Raw genomic sequence first — 20,959 nt, forward strand, 5'->3', positions numbered from 1 at the left:
TGCTAATGGACCGATGCAATTTTATAGGGAATTTAAGATATCCAGAATATACTTATTGGTCAATGTTAATCAATTCTATCTTATTTTAAATATATCAGTTAAGAGGGCAGAATGGAAGTGGAAGATGGTTCATTAAATCTGAATGTTAAGAATAAGAAGGTATTGAAAATAATGATTGGATTAGTCTTGAATTTTAAGTAAAAGAACCACTGATGTGGCTGCATGAGGACGGTTCATTACATAAACCAGAAATGGCTTACATGAAGTTGCTTAAAGGCAGAAAATGTAGAACCTCTCGGTTTTCTTCAATTCCACACCTCTACAATTCTTAATCACACGGCCCTTTAGGTATTGAAGGATGCAGACAACTACTTTGGCCACCAGGTGGCAGCACATCTCTATCTCCTCATACAAGGGCCAAAAAAACCCTTATTCAAAACAGAATACAGGTGTTAATAACGATATGCAATGTAAATACCTTGCATCTGAAATATCACACTGTAAACACAATAAGGTTAGGAGGTAAAACAAGGTTGGAGCAGATGACTCCGACCTATGCAACTCTGTAACCAGGGCACTAACCAAACAAAAATATTAACACAGGTCAGGCTCTGTGGCTCATGCCTGTAATCCCAGTGCTTTGGGAGGCTGAGGCAGGAGGATTGCTTCAGGCCAGGAGTTAGAGATTGGCCTGGGCAACATAGCAAGACCTTGTTGCTACAAATTTTTTTTTTTTAATTGGCCGGGCATGGTGGCGCACGCCTGTAGTTCCAGCTACTGTGGAGGCTGAGGCAGGAGGATCACTTGAGCCTGGGAAGTTGAGGCTATAGTGAGCTATGATCAGACCACTGCACTTCATTCAACCTGGGAAGAAGAGCAAGACCCAGAATAATAATTTAAAAATTAACACAATGAAAAAAAAGCCTGTTGAATTCTTAAAAATTCTTCAGAATCCCAATAAAAAACACAGCATATTAAGTAAAGGGATAGAGACAGGTTGAGGCAATTTAGGGCAAAATGTACAATAACCGGGAAGACCTCACAATATGCATTTTCAAGACAGAAAACAGGACCAAACCAGGCCCAAAGGGGAAGCGTGTGGTGAAGGCGCACCCGGGGCACTACTGAGTTTCTGGGTGCTCACCTGGGTCAGTGAACACAGTATTCTAGCACTATTTACTTGGTTCCATAAAACATTAACATGCTGGGAAAAGCCGTGGAAGGGCATAACTCTTGCTTCCTCCTGCCATCATTCCCCCATCTGCCCACGTGAGGCGAGCTAATTCACGACAGAGAGAGCACACTGAGGGACCATAGGCGACTCACCTGCAGTCAAGTAGGCATAATAGCATTGGGACCACCTGGACTCGTTTTTAAGCCTCTCAAAGGAATCAAATGCATCCTTGAAATTGAGCTCTATCATGCTGCACCAACCTATGGAAGAAATATTTTTAGCACATGACCCTAAAGTACTGAGCTTTATGACCCATATTTAAGCCACGAGTCTCTGATACTGTGATCATTCCCTGTGCATGTTCTATGAAATGTGTAAAAAACCTTAACCTGAAAACCTAAGAAATTATTTTCTCCCCTTAAATCCTTTCAATGTAAAGTTTGAATTAGACAAGGCACCTAGGTTTGAGTCAGACAACCAATAAAATAGCACAGAAGACCATGGCATAAAGATTTCTCGAAAGACACTCCAATTTACATCCTAACAGTTGTGAGGTTAACCCAAGTACAGCAGTACTGCTCCAAGAGTACACACAGGTGCAATAAGAAACAGTGGAAGCAACACTATTCGATTATGTACTTAATGACTACTACTCATTCTTTTTTTTTTTTTTTGGAGACAGAGTCTTGCTCTGTCGCCCAGGTTGAAGTGCAATGGTGTGATCTCAGCTCACTGCTCCCTGGGTTCAAGCAATTCTCCTGCCTCAGCCTCCCAAGTAGCTGGGATTACAAGCACCTGTCACCATGCCCGGCTAATTTTTGTATTTTTAGTAGAGGTGAGGTTTCGCCATGTTGACCCGGCTAGTCTTGAACTCCCGACCTCAAGTATCTGCCTGCCTCAGCCTCCCAAAGTGCTGGGATTACAGGTGTGAGCCACCGTGCTCAGCCTACTCATTCTCAAAACCTTATAAGATCTAGAGCACAAGCCAATGAGAAAATAGGCATTTCCCTACCTTCCCTCAGCACACTGGGAGCGAAAGGCCCACCTTCCTGGATCAAAACAGTTAGGCAGGCATTCCAGTAAGGAACTGCAGCAACTAAAATGTAAAGGATTTTATTCCCACTTTTCATCACGGTATCCCCCATCTCCTGAGCCCGTAATGTGTGCCAATGCTGTGGTAGGCACTTCACGTAATGCTCTCTAATCCTTATGACAACCTTGCAAAGGTGGCTAATAGTGTCCTTGTATTAGCAAGGACTAATCCTACGCCTGTAATCCCAGCACTTTGGGAGGCTGAGGTGGGAGGATCGCTTGAGCCCAAGAGATCTAGACCAGCCTGGGCAACATGGTGAAATCCCATCTCTATAAAAAATTAGCCAGGCGTGGTGGTGCATGCCTGTAATTCCAGCTACTTGGGAGACTGGGGTGGGAGGATCACCTGAGCCAGGGAGGTCTGGGCTGCAGTGAGCTGAGACTGCACCACTGCACTCCAGCCTGGATGACAGAGTGAGACCCTGTCTTTAAAAAAAAAAAATAACTAAGGTATCAAGAGGTATGTTACCTGCTGAAGCCATACAGCTAAGACGGAAGGAAGAACTGTGGATCAAAATCCAACACACTTTCCTTTAGATGATACTGCCTCCATAAAAAAAATTCTGTTATCAGGTGCATCACTAAGTAATTGTATAAACTGAGACTTGCCATTTAAACTGTGGGAGGAAGAGTGGGTGAGATATACACTTCAGAAAATTCACTGTCAAATTCTATGGGATGTGATGTTGACATTGAGTAAAAATTTGGGCTCTTTTTTGAAACGGAGTCTCGCTCTGTCACCCAGGCTGGAGTGCAGTGGTGTGATCTCAGGTCACTGCAACCTCCGCCTCCTGGGTTCAAGCAATTCTCCTGCCTCAGCCTCCTGAGTAGCTGAGATTACAGGCACCCACCACCACACCTGGTTAATTTTTATATTTTTGGTAAAGACGGGGTTTTACCATGCTGACCTGGCTGGTCTCAAACTCCTGGCTTTAATCGATCTGCCCCCCTCAGCCTCCCAAAGAGCTGGGATTACAGGCGTGAGCTACGGTGCCCGGTCTAGGCTGATTATTTTTATCCTAGCATAGACACCGGGGAAAGATTTGAATTAAATACAAAATAGAGATGGAAGGAAGCACTGACTCAGGAATAAGTCAGGAATAATTCAGGAATAAGTCAGAAATAACTCAGGAAAAAGTACTAACTCAAGCTTCTGAGCGTGAATCGGAAGCCCGAGTTACTACCACCTTCTGAGTTAACCTTCCTAAGGCCTGAGTTGGATGATTTCTAAGATTCCTTCTGCTCTAACATCCTATCCTGTCATAGGCCTTGAAATGATGCACCAATAAAAGGCCATCAAAGCTAGAGTTTTTCATTCAAGTTCTTTGAAACACATTTCATTCTATATTATGGCTACTAAGCAGAGCCCCAGCAGAGTGTAGATGACACAAAAACACATTTTCCACTGGATTATACTTCATTTCCTCTTTTTAAACCACAACAGGCATTTAAAACATAATATTGTTTATTGGGCAGTTCACAATCTTTTGGTTTTCAGTTTTCCTTAAAAGGATTCAAGAAGACAATTGTGTCCACAGCAGGCAAAGCAAGTGGCAGGCAGCACAGGGCCTGACCCCCCCAAACTGACAGGTGTCAGCTGCTTCCCCGAGCATTCTGTCTCCACTTCTCTGTCCCTCTGCAGAAAGTTTTTTAAGTCTCAATTTCCCTTTGGAGTCTCGTCACTATCTCATCATTTCTCCTTTCTTTTTGTCTCTGTCATTCCTTTCTTTTTTTTTCTTTTTTTTTTGAGACGGAGTCTCGCTCTGTCGCCCAGGCTGGAGTGCAGTGGCCGGATCTCAGCTCACTGCAAGCTCCGCCTCATGGGTTTGCGCCATTCTCCTGCCTCAGCCTCCCGAGTAGCTGGGACTACATTCCTTCCTTACGTGCTACATTATGTGACCTTGTTGTATTAGCTAAGTGAAACTCTGAAAAGTCTGAGTCCCTTATTTACAATTTTTTTTGTTTCAATTTCGAAGTTGCGTTTACTCTTCCCAGCACAATGGAGAAACTGTTACAGAGAAAGATTTTGCAATTACAAATGTAATAGGATCAGAGTTTCAGTGCAGTCAGCAAAGACCCATAGCAACAATTCTAGAGGAGAAGGGGAAAATCTTAGGCAGATAAAGCCTTCCAGGTTTGTCTGTGACTGTCTCTCCAGTCAGGGAGAAGCAGAAGGTGGCAGCTAACATGTATGGAGCGCCTTCTGTGCCAGGTCCCCTGCATGAGGCTTCACACGTCATGTCATCCAAACCTGACAGCTGCTACAAGGGGAGGCACCTTAACTCCAATGGCAACTACGTGGCTAGGAAGGTTTGGGCAACTTGTCCAAGGTCTCAGAGCTAGTTGATGAAAAACATTGGGGCTTGAGTCCAACTATGTCCTGTCTCCTATTTTTCTTCTCAAGTGAACATTGGTGGGAAGGAGTAACAAAGAGATTTGAATTCTAATGCACAGTCCAATAAGGTATTTCTGGTCATTTAATCAATTCATTTAACATCACCTATTATCCTAAAATCAAAATGCTGTAAAGAAAAAGTGTTATAAAGAAGTAATGAGAATCAGAGAGAGAAGTATCATTGCATGTGCTATGGGAATAATTGAAGTCCTTCTTACTACAGAAGGCATCAAGCATTTTGCAGACACGTATCAAATGGCATGAAAGCTAAAACACTGCATTAATACTACCTCCTAAAAAGAGGCTGGACAGACATTTCATATTTACCAATTTCATACAGACAGACATGTTGAATTTCTCTCTGATCTACCGCAAGTTCCAAAGCAGTGTGGAAAGACGTCAAGGCACTGTTGATTTGACACTAAGGAGGAAAAGAAAACAGAATTATCGGCTAAGATCTGTCGATAACATTACAATCATCATAATTCAAAAGCATCTTTTTCCTTCATAGTTATTTTAAACAGGTTAAGCAGTATAGAAGACAGCGGTTTAAAGATTGCTAGGAAAATACTCCGATTTGCCCCCACACAGCTGTGAAATTAACCTAAGCACAGAGAACCTCTCCTTTCTCAGGTGGTAAGGGCTCAGCTCGCACGGCCTTCTCCTTCTGCATTCTCTCATACTTGTAGGATATGCTGGATTTTAACTGTTTGCTAATCTAGCTCCTTGTTACCACATAGGTGTGGAAAGGGAAGGGACTCTATTTCATCCCCGTGTGCACCCAGCCCTGGCCCAGAAGTCTCTCAATCACTACTGAGTGAATGCACGAAGCCACTCTCATTAGCCCGGTCCTCAGTGAGCTCTTCACCATACAGTTGACAGTTTGCTTCTATACCCTAGAATGCTGTTCTCCAGTTGCTTCTGCTCATCAAATCTCCTCTCCCAACACTTCAGAAATTCTCTGAGGATCCAGATTACATTTTCGACATTTGCATTCACGTAACACTGCCTGGGACCCAGCAAACTCTCAAATGTTGGCTCTACTTATTCCCAGTTAAACACATTTCGTTTTTTACTCCACTAAAGATCTTGTTCAGGGTCTGCCAACACGATGCCACAAGTACTCAAGAGGAGCAGCTCAAAAGCATCACCAGGATTTGAAGGGTTAGTTTCATCTTAGATAGGCATTGAGAAATGCTAAACGTCATGTATCATTAATAAATAAATCTTGAACACCCAGATGACCTGACAGCTTATTCTGAACGGTGCGTGCATTTTTTTCTTGCTCTGCTGGTGCCAGGGCACCTCTCATCACTGCCCTACACTTGCAGGGAGGTGGACTTCCCTCCCCTGGGCTTCCAGGTGTGCCTCCTGCTGCTTCTCTATGCTTCCTCCCTGTTCAACACTCCCAACTGCCCCTTCTGTCCACAGCCAGCCAGGTGGGGCGGAAGGGTCCTAGAGGAGAAGCTGCAGGCTTCTCAGAGGACGGATCCCCCACCCGCAGACCTGGGCTCCTTTTCTCGGCACGTCACTGCAGGAGGCCTCAGGGAAACAAGGGCGCCGATGAGTCAGCAGGTGATCCTCAGGACAGCCTGTGACTCAGGAACACTGTAAGCCACATGACTCATTAACCGAGGCCCAGCTGGATCAATAACTGCTCATGCCCCAAAGTAACACTCTCCTGTGTTGTCAGGAAGGTTGAAACTGTAGCATTCAATCCATTATCACCGTTTATGAATACTGACCAGGTAGCCACAGAAGACACGTACCACCGCATCCCTGATTCCTGTTCTCAGTAACTTAACGTCCACTTGGAGGAAACCTCATAGCAATGGGAATCGCCCACAGCTCGGAAGGCAGGCATTGACACTGACTGTTAGCACACAGCCCAAATACAAAACATCAAGGTTGAAAACAAGAAAAAGCAATCCTTTATGACGCAGGAATGTGTGCATGAGCGCGTGTGGAGGTATCTCGACGCTCATGTCACACCCCACGTTTAATTCTTCCCTTTTGGGATCAACAGTTCTTTTCCTGAATCAGATATGCACTCCATTTAGCATATTTATACAGAAACCACAGCATTAGGCGTTCAGCTTTGCACACCTCTCTCACTTTGCTAAATTAATGACATAGTTCTCACATACAGAATGTTTCTAGATGGGGCATCACCACCGAGCCGTCCCCTGCTGTCCCCCACAGTACATGACAGTGCAATAGCACGCTGTCCTTCAGAGAACAGCAAATTAATCAGGAAACATTTACTGGGCAACCGCTATGTGCCAGGGACAGGCTCTGGAGATAAAAAGATGAGTCCAAAGCTTTGAATCCCAGTAAAGGAAAAAGAAATCCAGGTAGTATTTCAATCAAATTATTTCTCTTAACCCTTTCAAACTCTCTGAGGTAGGCATGTATTAATTCCATTTGCAGATGAAGAAAGTAAAGTTCAAAGAAGTTAAGGAGCTTGGTCAAGGTCAACAAGGCAACAACTGACTAGTAATCAAAATTCTGCCTCGACTGCCTCTAAAGTGTGCTTTCTTCGGGGAGCGTGTACGCAGACGTGGTTGGGGAGCGTGTACGCAGACGTGGTTGGGGAGCGTGTACGCAGACGTGGTTGGGGAGCGTGTACGCAGACGTGGTTGGGGAGCGTGTACACAGACGTGGTTGGGGAGTGTATACGCAGACGTGGTTAACTCAAGGATCCTGAGATGTGAGAGACTATCCTGGATTAGCCAGGTTGGCCCTAAATACAATCACATGTATCCTTCAAAGTGACACACATAGGAGAGAAGGGGACACTGTCAACTGTGCAGGCAGAGCCTGGAGTGATGCTGCCACAAGTCAAGGAAGGTCAGCAGCCACCAGAGGCTGGAAGAGGCAAGGCAGGGTTCTCCCCGCAGCCTCCAGAAGGCGTGAAAGCACTGACTGAGGCCAGGTTGTGGAGCTCAATGGCATTATGCCAAGAGCAAAGAGAACTACAGAATTCATTCTAGTTCTATCCTGATCACTGAGTGAGGAATTATGACGAACAGCCATTAGCACAGTTGAAATAGATTTTCCCTTATTTCTCTCATATATATATATATATATATGTGTGTGTGAAATTTAAAGACAGGGTCTAGCTCTGCCTCCCAGGCTGGAGCGCAGTGGTGCGTTCATGGCTCACTGCTGCCTCAATCTCCCAGGCTCAAGCAATACTCCCATCTCAACCTCCTAAGTAGCTGGGACTATGGGCATGCACAGCTGTGTCTGGCTAAATTTTTTTTTTAATTTATATTTTGTAGACCCGGGTCTCACTACATTGCTCAGGCTGGTCCCAAACTCCTGGGCTCAGGTGATCCTCCCACCTCAGCTTCCCAAAGTCCTGGGATTACAAGCATAAGCCACCATGCCCATTCTCAGTAAAAAAATTTAAAAGAAAAAAATGATCTGTGAGATTTCTTTTTTATTTTTATTAATTTTTTTGAGACAGAGTCTCACTCTGTCGCCCAGGCTGCAGTCAGCGGCGTGATCTCGGCTCACTGCAACCTCCACCTCCTAGGTTCAAGCGATTCTCCTGCCTCAGCCTCCCGAGTAGCTGGGACTACAGGCATGCGCCACTGCACCCGGCTAATTTTTATATTTTTAGTAGAGATGGGGTTTCACCACATTGGCCAGGCTGGTCTCAAACACCTGACCTTGTGACCCGCCCACGTTGGCCTCACAAAGTGCTGGGATGACAGGTGTGAGCCCCCGTGCCCAGCCCATGGTGGATATCTTAATTTGTCATCATAAAAACTCTCACAGAGGCTGGGTGTGGTGGCTCACGAGGTCAGGAGATCGACACCAGCCTGGCTAACATGGTGAAACCCCATCTCCACTAAAAATACAAAAAATTAGCCAGGTGTGGTGCCACATGTCTGTAGTCCCAGCTACTCAGGAGGCTGAGGCAGGAGAATCACTTGAACCTGGGAGGTGGAGGTTGCAGTGAGCCAAGATTGCGCCACTGCACTCCAGCCTGGGTGACAGAGCGAGACTTTTTCTCAAAAAAAAAATAAGTCTTTCTCTAGTCCACCATGGACCAGAGAAAGAATTATATTCAACTGGATACTTGATTCACAGTTCAATTTTAAAGAAATACAGATACTCTGACCTCAAAAGCATTTGCTTTAAAATGGGCTGGTTTAAAAAGCCACTAGGCCAGGACTGACTTAGTACCATCTAGGCTTTTGTCTCATTAATTATACCTGGACACACTGTGTCACAAAAACCACTCCAAGCCTCAGTTTCCTCACTAGTAAAATGAGAAACAATACTGGCTAGCTGTATCTGCTTCCAGCAAAAGCCATGAAGAACACAAAGCACAAACCTTTGCCAAATTAAGTATGGCATATTTATTGACAAATTCACATCAGTATAATCTGCTGCCATGGCACTGTTACTAAAGATGGAGCATATTTTTCCAGTTATTCGAGTCTGTCCTCTTACCGGTATATTCCTAGATATTTTCTAGTTCTTCTAGCAACTCTAAAAGGTATTCATTGCTCCATTTTATTCTCTAAGTGAGTGTTGCTGGTATGTGGGAAAACTCTGGATTTTGGCAAGTTGATTTTGTGTATGACACAATATCATCCTCTTAGGAGTTCTCTCTCATATATATACATTCAATTGCCTTGGATTTTCCATGGAGGCATTAAAATAATTTGCAAGTGACAGTACTGTCTCTTCTTCCAGAACAAATTTGTTTGTTAATTGGCTAGAAACACCAGTTAAAATACTGAATTATAACAGCACACTGCATTGCTGTCTTTAATGAGGCCACCATTAAATATGGTTTCACCATTAAATAGGGCTTGCTGCAAGTAGATGCCATTTTTTACTAAATAAGAAATTTCCTTCCCATTTATACCTTACTAACAGTTTTTTTTTTTTAATTTGGATCGAGCAGTACATTTTATTAAATACCATTGATAGGACTGTATGGTTTTATCAATTATATTTCCTTAATGCAAGAAATAAAAGGAACACATTACCTGAGGCTGAACCACACTTGCCTTTTTGGAATAAGTCCTACCAGGTCATAGTACAGCATTTTAAAATTACAATGTTGGATTTAATTTGCTATTATTTAAATTTTTTTTTTTTTAGACAGAGTCTTACTCTGTTGCGTAGGCTTGAGTGCAGAGGCTTGATCTCGGCTTGGCTCACTGCAATCTCTGCCTCCTGGGTTCGAGTGATTCCCGTGCCTTAGCCTCCTGATTAGCTGGGATTACAGGTGTGCACCACCAGATCCTGCTAATTTTTTGGATTTTTACTAGAGACAGGGTTTCACCATGTTGGCCAGGCTGGTCTTGAACTCCCGACCTCAGGTGATCCACCTGCTTCAGCCTCCCGAAGTGCTGGGATTATGGGCATGAGCCACTGCATCCAGCTTGTTTAGAATTTCGATATTGGGAATGCATGACCAAACATTTTTCATTCAGTGCTTTACTCTTTGGTTATCAGGATAATGCCAGACTTGCAGAACCAGATGCAAATATTTTCATATTTCCTGTGCTCTGAACTGTATAAATAACTAGTTCACTTTCTAAAGCCATGCGTTTCAACTGAATAATTAAATGTTTAAATCGCCATAATTTAAATGTTTTTCTTAATGGCCACACAGTGTAACAAAGAATATTAGACTTTAGACAATACTACCCAATTCTAGCACCGACTTTATAATCAACACAAGTTTGAACCTTAGGAAATAATTTGCTTTGTTTATATTCTCAGGGGGTGCTGAAATTTTCTTTAATTTTTAAGTTTCTTTAATTATTATTATTATTATTAGAAACAGGGTCTTGCTCTGTCACCCAGGCTGGAGTGCCTTGAACTTTTGGGCTCAAGCAATCCTCCCACCTCAGCCTCCTGAGTAGCTGGGACTATGTGTGCACACCACGAATCTGGCTAATTTTTAACTTTTTGTGGTATTTTTTTTTTTGTAGAGACAGGGGTCTTGCTATGTTTCTCAGGCTGTTCTCGAACTCCTGGCCTCAGGCAGTCCTCCTGTGTTGGCCTCTCAAAGCACCGGGATTACAGGCATGAGCCACAGCACCCAGCTGGGATGTTGAAATAAATTTCATTTAAGTATAATACTCTTAGGAAAGGTACCTTGTCTTTAAAAATAAGTGTCACCTGTTAATAGTGGTGGGAAATAATCCACAATATTGTTTTCCAACATTCTGAACACACATTCACAGTAAATGGCAATTAAGTCTCCTACCAATTGTTTCAGACTCACTAGGAGAAATGCCAGATTTTATCCAACAGGCATAATTAAGATCTGTTTAAGATCCCATCATAAATACACAAGAATGTACTCTTGCCTAATATCCAAACAAACACATGCATGTTCTGTGGCAAGAGAAGGGACAAAGAGAAATAAACCATGTACTATAAAAGGATGGAGCAACTACAGGTGACATTTTCCACACAATTAAAAAATTCAAGCTATTATTGATATTTCCATACTAATGTACTTTTAAAGCCCTATATAAAGATCTCAACATATAAACATGAAGATACAAAAAAATCTGAATGATTCTCAGAGTCAACACATGAAGCCTGGGGCCTACTAATGTTCCCTGTTGTTCTATTGAAAAATGCTCACCAGCAATACCTAACTGAGAGGACTTGCTGAACTCAGCTACCCAGCAAAAGGTTCCATGTCTAGAGAGGCGAAAAGAGTAGAAATGGAAACAAGCTCTAGTTCTTTTGGGGATTTGGCCCAGACTATATTGCCAAAGGGATGTCAAGTTCCAGCCCTCCTCGAATCTGTAACACAAGATTCTGCTTCCCAAGTGAGCAGTTTCCTTTTGTGCCATCTCCAAATCATATTTAATGTTAAATGACAAAAAGCTCACACGCGCAAAGGTTTCAGTTCAGAGCCCTGTCTGCTGGCGTTAAGATAACGTTGGTGTCACTTCCATCTGTTGGGTTAAACATCAGACAAGAGGTGACTGTTGCAGGGACAAATCACAGAACACAATAGTCCCTTCTTCCCTAATTCTATAGCTTTGATGTGCATTTGCCTTTGAGAATGTTCAAATCTGTTAGATAAATAAGTTTGCAGTTTGTAAAACATAAGCACATTCTATTTTAAGACGTTTTAAGCAACTAGTAAGTAAAAAGCCTGTTAGAGCCTAAGCAACATGGTGAAACCCCATCTCTACAAAAACACAAAAAATTAGGTGGGTTTGGTGGCACATGCCTGTAGCCCCACCTTCTTGGGAGGCTGTGGTGGGAGGATTGCTTGAGCCCGGGAGGTCGAATCTGCAATGAGCCGTGATTGCACCACTGCACTCCCGCCTGGGTGGTAGAGGGAGACCCTGTCTCAAAAACAAAAGTTTGTTAGTGTATTAGTCTATTTTCATACTGCTTATAAAGAAATACCTGAGACTGGATAATTTATGAAAAAAGAGAAGTTTAATGGACTCACAGGTCCACATGGCTGGGGAGGCCTTGCATCATGGCAGAAGGTGAAGGAGGAGCAAAGGCACGTCTTACATGGTGGCAGGCAAGAGAAGTGCAGAGCAAAGGAGGGGAAAAGCTCCTTATAAAACCGTCAGCTCTCATGAGAACTCACTCACTATCATGAGAACAGGATGGGGGAAACTGCCTCCCTGATTCAATTACCTCCACCTGGCCCCTCCCATGACACATGGGGACTATGAGAACTACAATTCAAGATGAAATTTGGATGCAGACACAGCCAAAACATATCAGTTAGAATAGCAAAATTCATGAGATATATTTAGAATAAAAGAAGCACTCAGCAAGTAGAGTGTGCATGTGGATGTGTGTGTGTGTACATGTGTGTGTGTTAGTGAGAGAAGGATGAAAGGCCTAAGAGATATTTAATATTCATGAGGCATTTGGGAACTAACTATGCATGAGATTAAATATACAAACAATACTAAATATCTAGCATACTAAATATACATGAGAACTTAATATTCATGAGGTCTTAATTTGACCATCCACTGGTGACACTCATTCAGGCACCAGGTATCCTCTGCCCAGTAAAACACCAATAAAACTCATGGCTGGCTCAGGCGCGGTGGCCCACACCTGAAATCCCAGCACTTTGGGACACTGAGGCAGGCAGATCACTTGAGGTCAGGAGATCAAGACCAGCCTGGCCAACATGGTGAAATCCTGTCTCTACTAAAAACACAAAAATTAGCCAGGCGTGGTGGCATGCACCTGTAATCACAGCTCCTCAGGAGGCTGAAGCAGGAGAATTGCTTGAACCCAGGAGGTGGAGGTTGCAGTGAGCCGAGATAGTGCCACTGCACTGGGCCACAGAACCAGACTCCATCTCAAAACAAAACAAAACAAAACAACCCATGGATGTCCATCAGTCTACTGCACTATGGCCAGGTATACTCATCCCCATGGGTCTCTGATCAATTGTGTGCCACAGCCCAGGATGCCCTCCACCTGCAGGCCCCCTCTCTCAAACACAACGCTGGTCCTTCTAACCACATGTCAGTGAGGAAGAGGGATGTGCAGAGGAAGGGAGGGGAGGACACTGCATGTGCACACCCCAGCACCCAGGTTGCACGGTCCTCCCACCCACCCCGCCTGCAGCCTCTCCTGAGAGCACTAACTGATGCTTTCTCTTTCCCCAGGCTATTCACTGAGCGATTTACATCAATTCAGTAAACTGCGTGATTCCAGCCCATTTTAATATGGTGTGAGAATATTTCTGTTCTGAGACCTCTGGAAGAATATGTAGGTGGTGTGCTTGGAGGTGACCAGGGCACCGACGGCATCTGCATAAAAAGGGAGAGAAACGTCCAGTTGCCCGTGGCGAGACACTAATTGGCACTGGTTGTCAACCATTAGGAACTGAATTGTGTCCCTCCAAATTCATGTTAAAGTCCTAAGCCCTACATCAGAATGTGACCTTATTTGGAAACAGGGTTGTTGAAGATGTGATGAGTTAGGTTTAGATGAGGTCACACTGGAGTAGGGTGGGTCCTCACGCACTCATAAAGGGGGAAAATGTAGACGCGGAGGCCAGCGCAAAGAGAGAACACCATGCAGAGGTGGAGGCAGAGACGGGGCGACACTTCTACAGGCCAGGACATGGCAAAGCTTGCCAGCAAGCCCCAGAAGCCAGGAGAGACGAATGGAACAGGTTCTCCCTCACAGCCCTCAGAGGAGCTAATTCTGCTTACTCTAATTTTGGACATTTAGCCCAGAGCTGCAGGACAATACACTTTTGTTGTTTAAGTCCCCAGTTTGTGATACTTTGTTACGGCAGCCATAGGAAACCAAGACATCAACTGTCAGGGGTGTCCCTTCTTTGGGGATCCATTCACCTCCGTCCACCATCACCTATGTGGTGGCATGGAAGTGTCTTTCTCTGGTGTAAGGGCAAGGGTGAGCACCTGTCCAGTGAGGCAAGTCACAGTGCTCCCCATATCCCACTCAGAAGCCGCCCCAGGAGCTCTCACAGATGACGAAGGTGGGCCAGTGCGGTGCCTGCCTACAAGTGTGTGTGTGTGTATGTGCACGTGCAGGCGTGTGTGTGTGCACGCATATGTATTTCATATATGCATGCCTATATAGTACATTTATTTCCCTCTTAGGTTGGCAAATTATAACAGAAATTTGTATAAATACCCGATTATCAGCCATAAAGATTTTAGTAATTTTCCATATGTACCAACAGTTTGTAAAGGGTCAATTTCCCTATATCTTTTATTCACACTGAATGTTTTCAGTATTAGCCAACCATTTCTCCATGTTGTTTTAATTGGCATTTCCTGGATTTTTGCGAGGTTCACATGTTATTGGCCATGTGAATATCTTATTTCCTGACTACCCAGCTTAGGTGTTTTGGCATTTTTCTTTTTCTGTGCTTTTATTTATTTATCCTTCCATTATGTCCTAATTTTGAAAGAACTCTTTCTACATTAAAAATGCTAACCTTTAGTAGGTTAGCATCCAGGGTTTCTTTTTTTTTCTTTTTTTGAACTTTATAATATTTTTACAATACAGAAGTTTATTTCTATGTCAATTCTATCAATCTTTTGATCAATTTATGATCAATTTTATCCATCTTTTTCTTAATATGCTTTGATTTTACAGTTATGTTTAGAAAGTTCTTGATGGGGGAGATGGAGCTTTTACTACTACTGGGGATATAGAATTCACGAAATTTGCATAATTAGGGAGCTGTTTCCACATGCCATAAATATGGCTGCTCCCATTCTGACAAGAGTCCAGGAGCTATAGAAACATAACCATCATCACAGCACAACTGAGAGGAAAAGAACAAGAGACTGTACTTTGTATTCATTCATCACACACACATGCACAGTCACACACACCACACATACACACACACACACCCTGCTCTAAGCACTGGGCACTGGTCTAGGCATTTGAGATACAGCAGTGGCCCAAACCAAGTCTCTGTCCTCGTGGATCTTACGTTCTCATTCTAATGGGGAGGGGCAGACAATAGACAAATAAGGAACCCCCTTTATGCAGTGTCCCGAGAGAAGTCTCTGGGTAGGGATGAGGTGGGTGGTCTCCCTGAGAGGTGACTCTGAACAAACTCAAGGAAGTGAGGTACTGGTGAAAGCAGGTATCAGAGGTAAAAATGTCCTAGGCAGGGCCCAGAAAGCACAAAGGCCCCGAGGCAGCCCTGTGCCCTGTGCGTTTAAGGAAGGAAGGAAGCCAGTGGGGCAGGGATGGAGTGGGGATGGCCATAGTGGGTGGGCGATGAGGCTGCAGAGGCAACAGACAGTCAGTTCATGCAGGCCCTGATGACCATTATAAGAATCTGGGATGTGGAGCTGGGTGCAGTGGCCCATACCTATAATCCCAGCACTTTGGGAGCCCAAGGTGGGTGGCTCATTTGAGGTCAGGAGTTCAAGACCAGCCTGGCCAGCATGGTGAAACCCAGTGTCTACTAAAAATACAAAAATTAGCCGGGTGTGGTGGCAAGTGCCTGTAATCCCAGCTACTCGAGAGGCTGAGGCAGGAGAATCGCCTGAACCCAGAAGGTGGAGGTTGCAATGAGCCGAGATGGCACCACTGCACTCCGGTCTGGGTGACAGAACGAGACTCCATCTAAAAAAAAAAAAAAAAAAAAAGTGAATTTGGGATTTTGCACTGAATGGGAAGGGAAGTTATTTAAGGGTTTTGTACAGAGACATGACGTAATGTAACCTAAATTTTACTAATGAAGTTACTTTGACAGATATGTTAGAACACACTGCAGGGCAAGAAGAGTAAAAGCAGGGAGTCAGGATGATGTGACCATCCAGGAGAAAAACAGCGTCGGCTGAGACTGGGGCAGGAGGAGGGGCAGGTGGGAAGGGCAGAAAGAATTAGCCTCTGAAATTCCTAATTCATTCATAAAACTCCATATAGTATAAGAAAGTGACTCTGAATGTGAACATCACATGTGAAAGAGATACATACAGCAGACAAAAGCTGATGCTGACCTTGAAATATATGCCCTATAGGAGACAAGGCAGGGGAGTTCAGTGAGTTTCCAAGAACCAGACCACCTGCGAGCTGTTTGTTACTGCTGGCTATGCAGACCAATGGCAGATAAGTAAATTACACACAGATTTTCGTACCACAAGGATGTTGTGCACGTCTCCATTTGTCCTTTCATGGTTTGTATAAATAATTTCTGACAAGAACACCTCCAGTGCCTACTGTGAATGACTGTTTAGAAGATACAGATCCCCACCTGATAATTATAGTCAATAGTCAGGTATTGAGCAAATGTAAATAGTATATATTTCTGGAACGCAAGACGTCTATCTGTACCTTGACGTACTTTTGAACTTCACCACATTCTCAAATGAATATGACTTATTTAGACAGAATGAGGCAGCTGGAAATTAACATTCTGATGTGGAGCAAGGAGAGGCTAAGTAAAGAGCCTTTTTTTCTTTTTCTTTTTTTTTCCCAGACAGGGTCTCACTCTGTTGCCCAGGTTGGAGTGCAGTGGTGCGATCACGGCTCACTGCAACCTCTGCCTCCTAGACTCCAGGGATCCTCCCACCTCAGCCCCCCGAGTAGGTGGCACTATGTGCACACAACACCTGGTTAACTTCTGTATTTTTTGTAGAGACAGGGTTTTGCCATGTTGCCCAGGCTGGTCTCGAACGCCTCCCACCTGGCCCTCCCAAAGTGGTGGGATTACAGGCGTGAGCCACCACACTGGCCTAGGGAAAGAGCCTTTCAGCACAGCTGCTTTAATAAGCTTATCCTGGTCTCATCATCCTAATCAGAGGGGCCAACATGTGGGGTGCTCTTAATCCTGTGCCTGGTAAGAGGGCAAACCTTCCTCATTGGCCAGGTGTACAATCTCCAGGCCTCACTGAAGGCCACACAGCCTTTGAGGTGGAGCCCAAACGCGAACCTGCTCAGTCTGACTCCAGAGCCAGCACTGTGGACCTCCCCGCTCCACGGCCTCCTCAACCTAAAGACAGGCCCCACCTCTCCAGTCGTCTCCACCCACAGCAACCACCCATTCACTTTGCGCTTTCTTTTTCTTGCTTTTTAGTGTATGCACAACGCTTTCTTCATAATTGAATTGCATGTTTCTTGTGGGCAGGGAATTTTCATCCCCAGAAGGCCTTTCACATCATAGCCAATAAATACTTGATTATGTACAAACAATGGATAGAGTAGTTATGTTTTCAGCATCTCCACATGAATGAATAGCAGTCCCCTTGAAAAATGAGTTATGCAACTGAATCCACCACTAATGGTAGAGGAAATGAAAAACGCACCAGTTACAAAATTTCCTTGGTCCCTCAACAGTTATGACAGGATTTTGACATTTGTGATGGAAAGGACTTCATAGTGGGATTTACAATTCAGACACGATTCTGTCCAGATAGGAAAGGAGCACTTGATAAACGAACCCTGTGCTTAGTGCTTTACCCTTCCCAGGCTGCATTACTGAAGGCTGACACCGTCTCCTAACGGGAAGTACTGCCTTCATTTTTGCAGATGAGGATACAGGCTCAGAAAGCTGGGCTGGGCCAGTAAGTTGAAGACCCCATTTTAAGATGAGCCTGGTGCTCTCTCCACTATACCAAAATGCCTTTTAAAATGATGGGGAAAATGTATGTGAAATATAGCAGTAAGTTGAAAAGAAATGTGCTTATGTTAAAGATGTTATCAAAGAATTAAAAATAACAGCAAAGAAGATAACGCAAAGAATTAACTCAGAAAAACAAATAATAGAAATACAGAAGACACTAGTCTACAAACACAGCCACACAACTCCAATGGAGACGGCATTTCAAGACAAACAGATAAACCTAGAAAGCTGAGAAGATCTAATATGCATCAAGACTGGTATAAGAAACAAACCAAATTTATAATCAGCAAAGTGACACTGAATGTTTCCTAGACCTGAATGACACTCTGGGCAAGCGACCAAGGGGTTTTTTTTTTTTTTTTTAGACAAAGTCTCTCTCTGTCGCCAGGCTGGAGTGCAGTGGCACCATCTCAACTCACTGCAACCTCCGCTTACTGGGTTCAAGGGATTCTCCTGCCTCAGCTTCCTGATTTTTAGTAGAGACGGGGTTTCACCATATTGGCCAGGATAGTCTCGATCTCTTGACCTGGTGATATGCCTGCCTTGGCCTCCCAAAGTGCTGGGATTACAGGCATGAGCCACAGTGCTCAGCCAATTTTTTAAAATGAAGAATTAAAGTCAAGTTGTAAAAAGCAGAAGTAATCCCAGGGAGTTAGTTTTGAAGATTTTATTGAGATACATAGTGAGTTTTGAAGCTTTATTGAGATATAATTCACAAACCAGAAAATGCATCCTTTTCAAGTATAAAATTAAGTGGCTTTTAAAATATATTCACAGAACCACAACATTTGAAAGCTGGAAGAGATCTCACAAATTACCTAGCCGACTGCTTCCCAAAGTACGTTCTACTGAAGCTTTTAGTCTCACATGCTACAGTATAAACAGGAATTTTCCTGGTCAAAAAAACTGGTTAAACATGGCATTAACTGCATACTCTCATCTTCCCCTTGGAGAATCACAGTGTAAAACTAAAGCCTGGGAGAAGTCCCAGGATATTCCAATTAACCCGACACAGAACCTCTTTTCATGGGACATGTACTAACAGACCATCAATCAGTGAGCCGGGGCCAGTGCTTCAGAAAACCCTAACTTATTCCAACCACCTAACATCCAGGTGAATAAAAAGAACACCAGAGAAGGCCCACTGGCTTGAGGTCTCTGAGCTCCTTCAGACTGCCTGACGTGAAAGCAACATTGGGAAATAACTGTTGCTGTTTATGGCAGAGCCAAAACTAGAAACCAGATTCACAGACTTCTAGTCCAATGTTCTCTCCACAATGCCACACACTAAAAGCTGAAGCTGGGAAGCCTTATGTCAATAAATCCCCTCCACTCTGGCCGCAGCCCTAAGGACAGTCACACTGCAGTGCTACTGTCCTTCCAGCCAACGACTCGGCACTCACTCCAAGCCTTGTGCTGCACACGCCTCCGGGGTCACCTCACTGAACCCTAACAGCTAAACTGCGCCAAGGTACTACTGGGGTCCCCATCTCACTGAGGAGGGAAGCAAGGCTTAAAGAGGTGAAGAATCTTGTCCGAGGTCACTCAGCAAGAGTGGAGGGGCCAGGATTCATCCCAGCAGTGGCCTTCAGGGGTAAGCTCTAAACCCCGGGTTTCTGCCAGGCAGAGGACAAAGGCCACAGACTCAGAGTAGGCCTCCTGTGAAGTTTACTAAAGGACGTAAGATGAATTATAATCATAATCAGATAATTAAGACACATCACAATGAACATTTAATAAAATCTTCAGCCTCCCTAAACACTCTCAAGTAAAACAGATAAAGAAATTTAGGCCAAATTTCCATTTAGGGAATAAGATCAAATCCCTAATCCCACAACACCAATATCAAACTATTCTAATACAACAAATGTGTTATGATAAACTATTAAGAAAAACTATAAAACAAGCTAAGTTAAGGGAAACTAGAAACAATGGAAATTTAAAAATGAGTTGATAAAAAAATCAATCTCTCTCTCTCTCAAAACCAATATGATAATCCAAAAGCTTAATCATAAAATTAAGAAAACACAAATTAGTCTAATAAAATAATACCACCTTTTTACAGATCTGAAACTAGTATTCAGTTATATGTTTGGAAAGAAAACTATAACACAAAACTAAAATGGATATAAGTAAATATATAGTAACATTATAGAAAGAAATAAGGGAAGTTATTTAAAAACTGATTTCAAAAGGGAATTTCACAACAGTAAGTTACATGAGAATTCCTTCCAACGTTTAATGGCAGTTTAATTACTGTAAGTGATTTGTTTCTCCAAAATGTAAGAAAGAGATGGTTTTAGTCAAATCATTAAAAACAAATCAGGTTTATTCCTAAAGCCTAGTAAAAACAAGTCCCAGAAATATTTATATTCACATTTAAATATGTATACATATTAATTGCTAAGTTACATATATAAGTTATATATTATATATAACATTGTTATGGATTGAATGCTTCTGCCTCACAAAATTGATACATGAAATCCTAACCCTCACTGGAACTGTATTAGGAGGTGGGAGTTTTGTGAGGTAATCAGGTCATGAGGGTGAAGCCCTCATGAATGCAATTTGTGACCTCATAAAAGAGACCCCTGAGAGCTCTCTAGCCCCTTTCCACCATCTGAGGACACAGTAAGAAGCCATCATCTATGAACCAGGACATGGTCCTCACTAGACACCCAATCTTCTGGCACTGTGATCTCATACCTGCCAGCCTCCAGAACTGTGAGAAATAAGTGTTCTTTTAGTCACCCAATCTATGGTACTCTTTTATAGTAGCCCAAACTAAGACCTATATATATACACACACACACACACACATTTCTGTAACTTAGCAAATAAAAGCAGTGGGATATACTAGAAAAAACACTGGATTAAAAAAAGAAAGCAGCACTTTGGGAGGCCGAGATGGGCAGATCATGAGGTCAGGAGATCGAGACCATCCTGGCTAACACGGTGAAACCCTGTCTCTACTAAAAATACAAAAATTAGCCAGGCGCGGTGGTGGGCGCCTGTAGTCCCAGCTACTCGGGAGGCTGAGGCAGGAGAATGGTGTGAACCCGGGAGGCGGAGCTTGCAGTGAGTGGAGATCGCGCCACTGCACTCCAGCCTGGGCGACAGAGCGAGACTCCGTCTCAAAAAAAAAAAAGTACAGGCTGGGTGCAGTGACTTATGCCTGTAATCC

At 43.5% G+C, this 20,959-nt stretch overlaps 1 protein-coding gene across 3 annotated transcripts in view; it reads right to left on the reverse strand.

Moving 5' to 3' along the window:
* TTC39C (tetratricopeptide repeat domain 39C) overlaps positions 1 to 20,959 on the reverse strand; it is a 142,866-nt gene that overhangs the window by 15,747 nt on the left and 106,160 nt on the right. For 2 of the 3 annotated variants that reach the window (XM_011988077.1, XM_011988078.1), the window contains exons 7-8: positions 4,989 to 5,082; positions 1,327 to 1,434 (exon numbers count right to left, since the gene is read on the reverse strand). In XM_011988077.1, the coding sequence (XP_011843467.1) occupies positions 1,327 to 1,434; positions 4,989 to 5,082 (202 nt within the window). Of the gene's footprint in view, positions 1 to 1,326; positions 1,435 to 4,988; positions 5,083 to 5,864; positions 5,937 to 20,959 lie in introns of those variants that run through there. The other variant, XM_011988079.1, reaches the window with a different exon arrangement.

The sequence above is a fragment of the Mandrillus leucophaeus genome, unplaced genomic scaffold, assembly GCF_000951045.1.
Source record: "Mandrillus leucophaeus isolate KB7577 unplaced genomic scaffold, Mleu.le_1.0 Scaffold322, whole genome shotgun sequence".
Taxonomy (NCBI): domain Eukaryota; kingdom Metazoa; phylum Chordata; class Mammalia; order Primates; family Cercopithecidae; genus Mandrillus; species Mandrillus leucophaeus.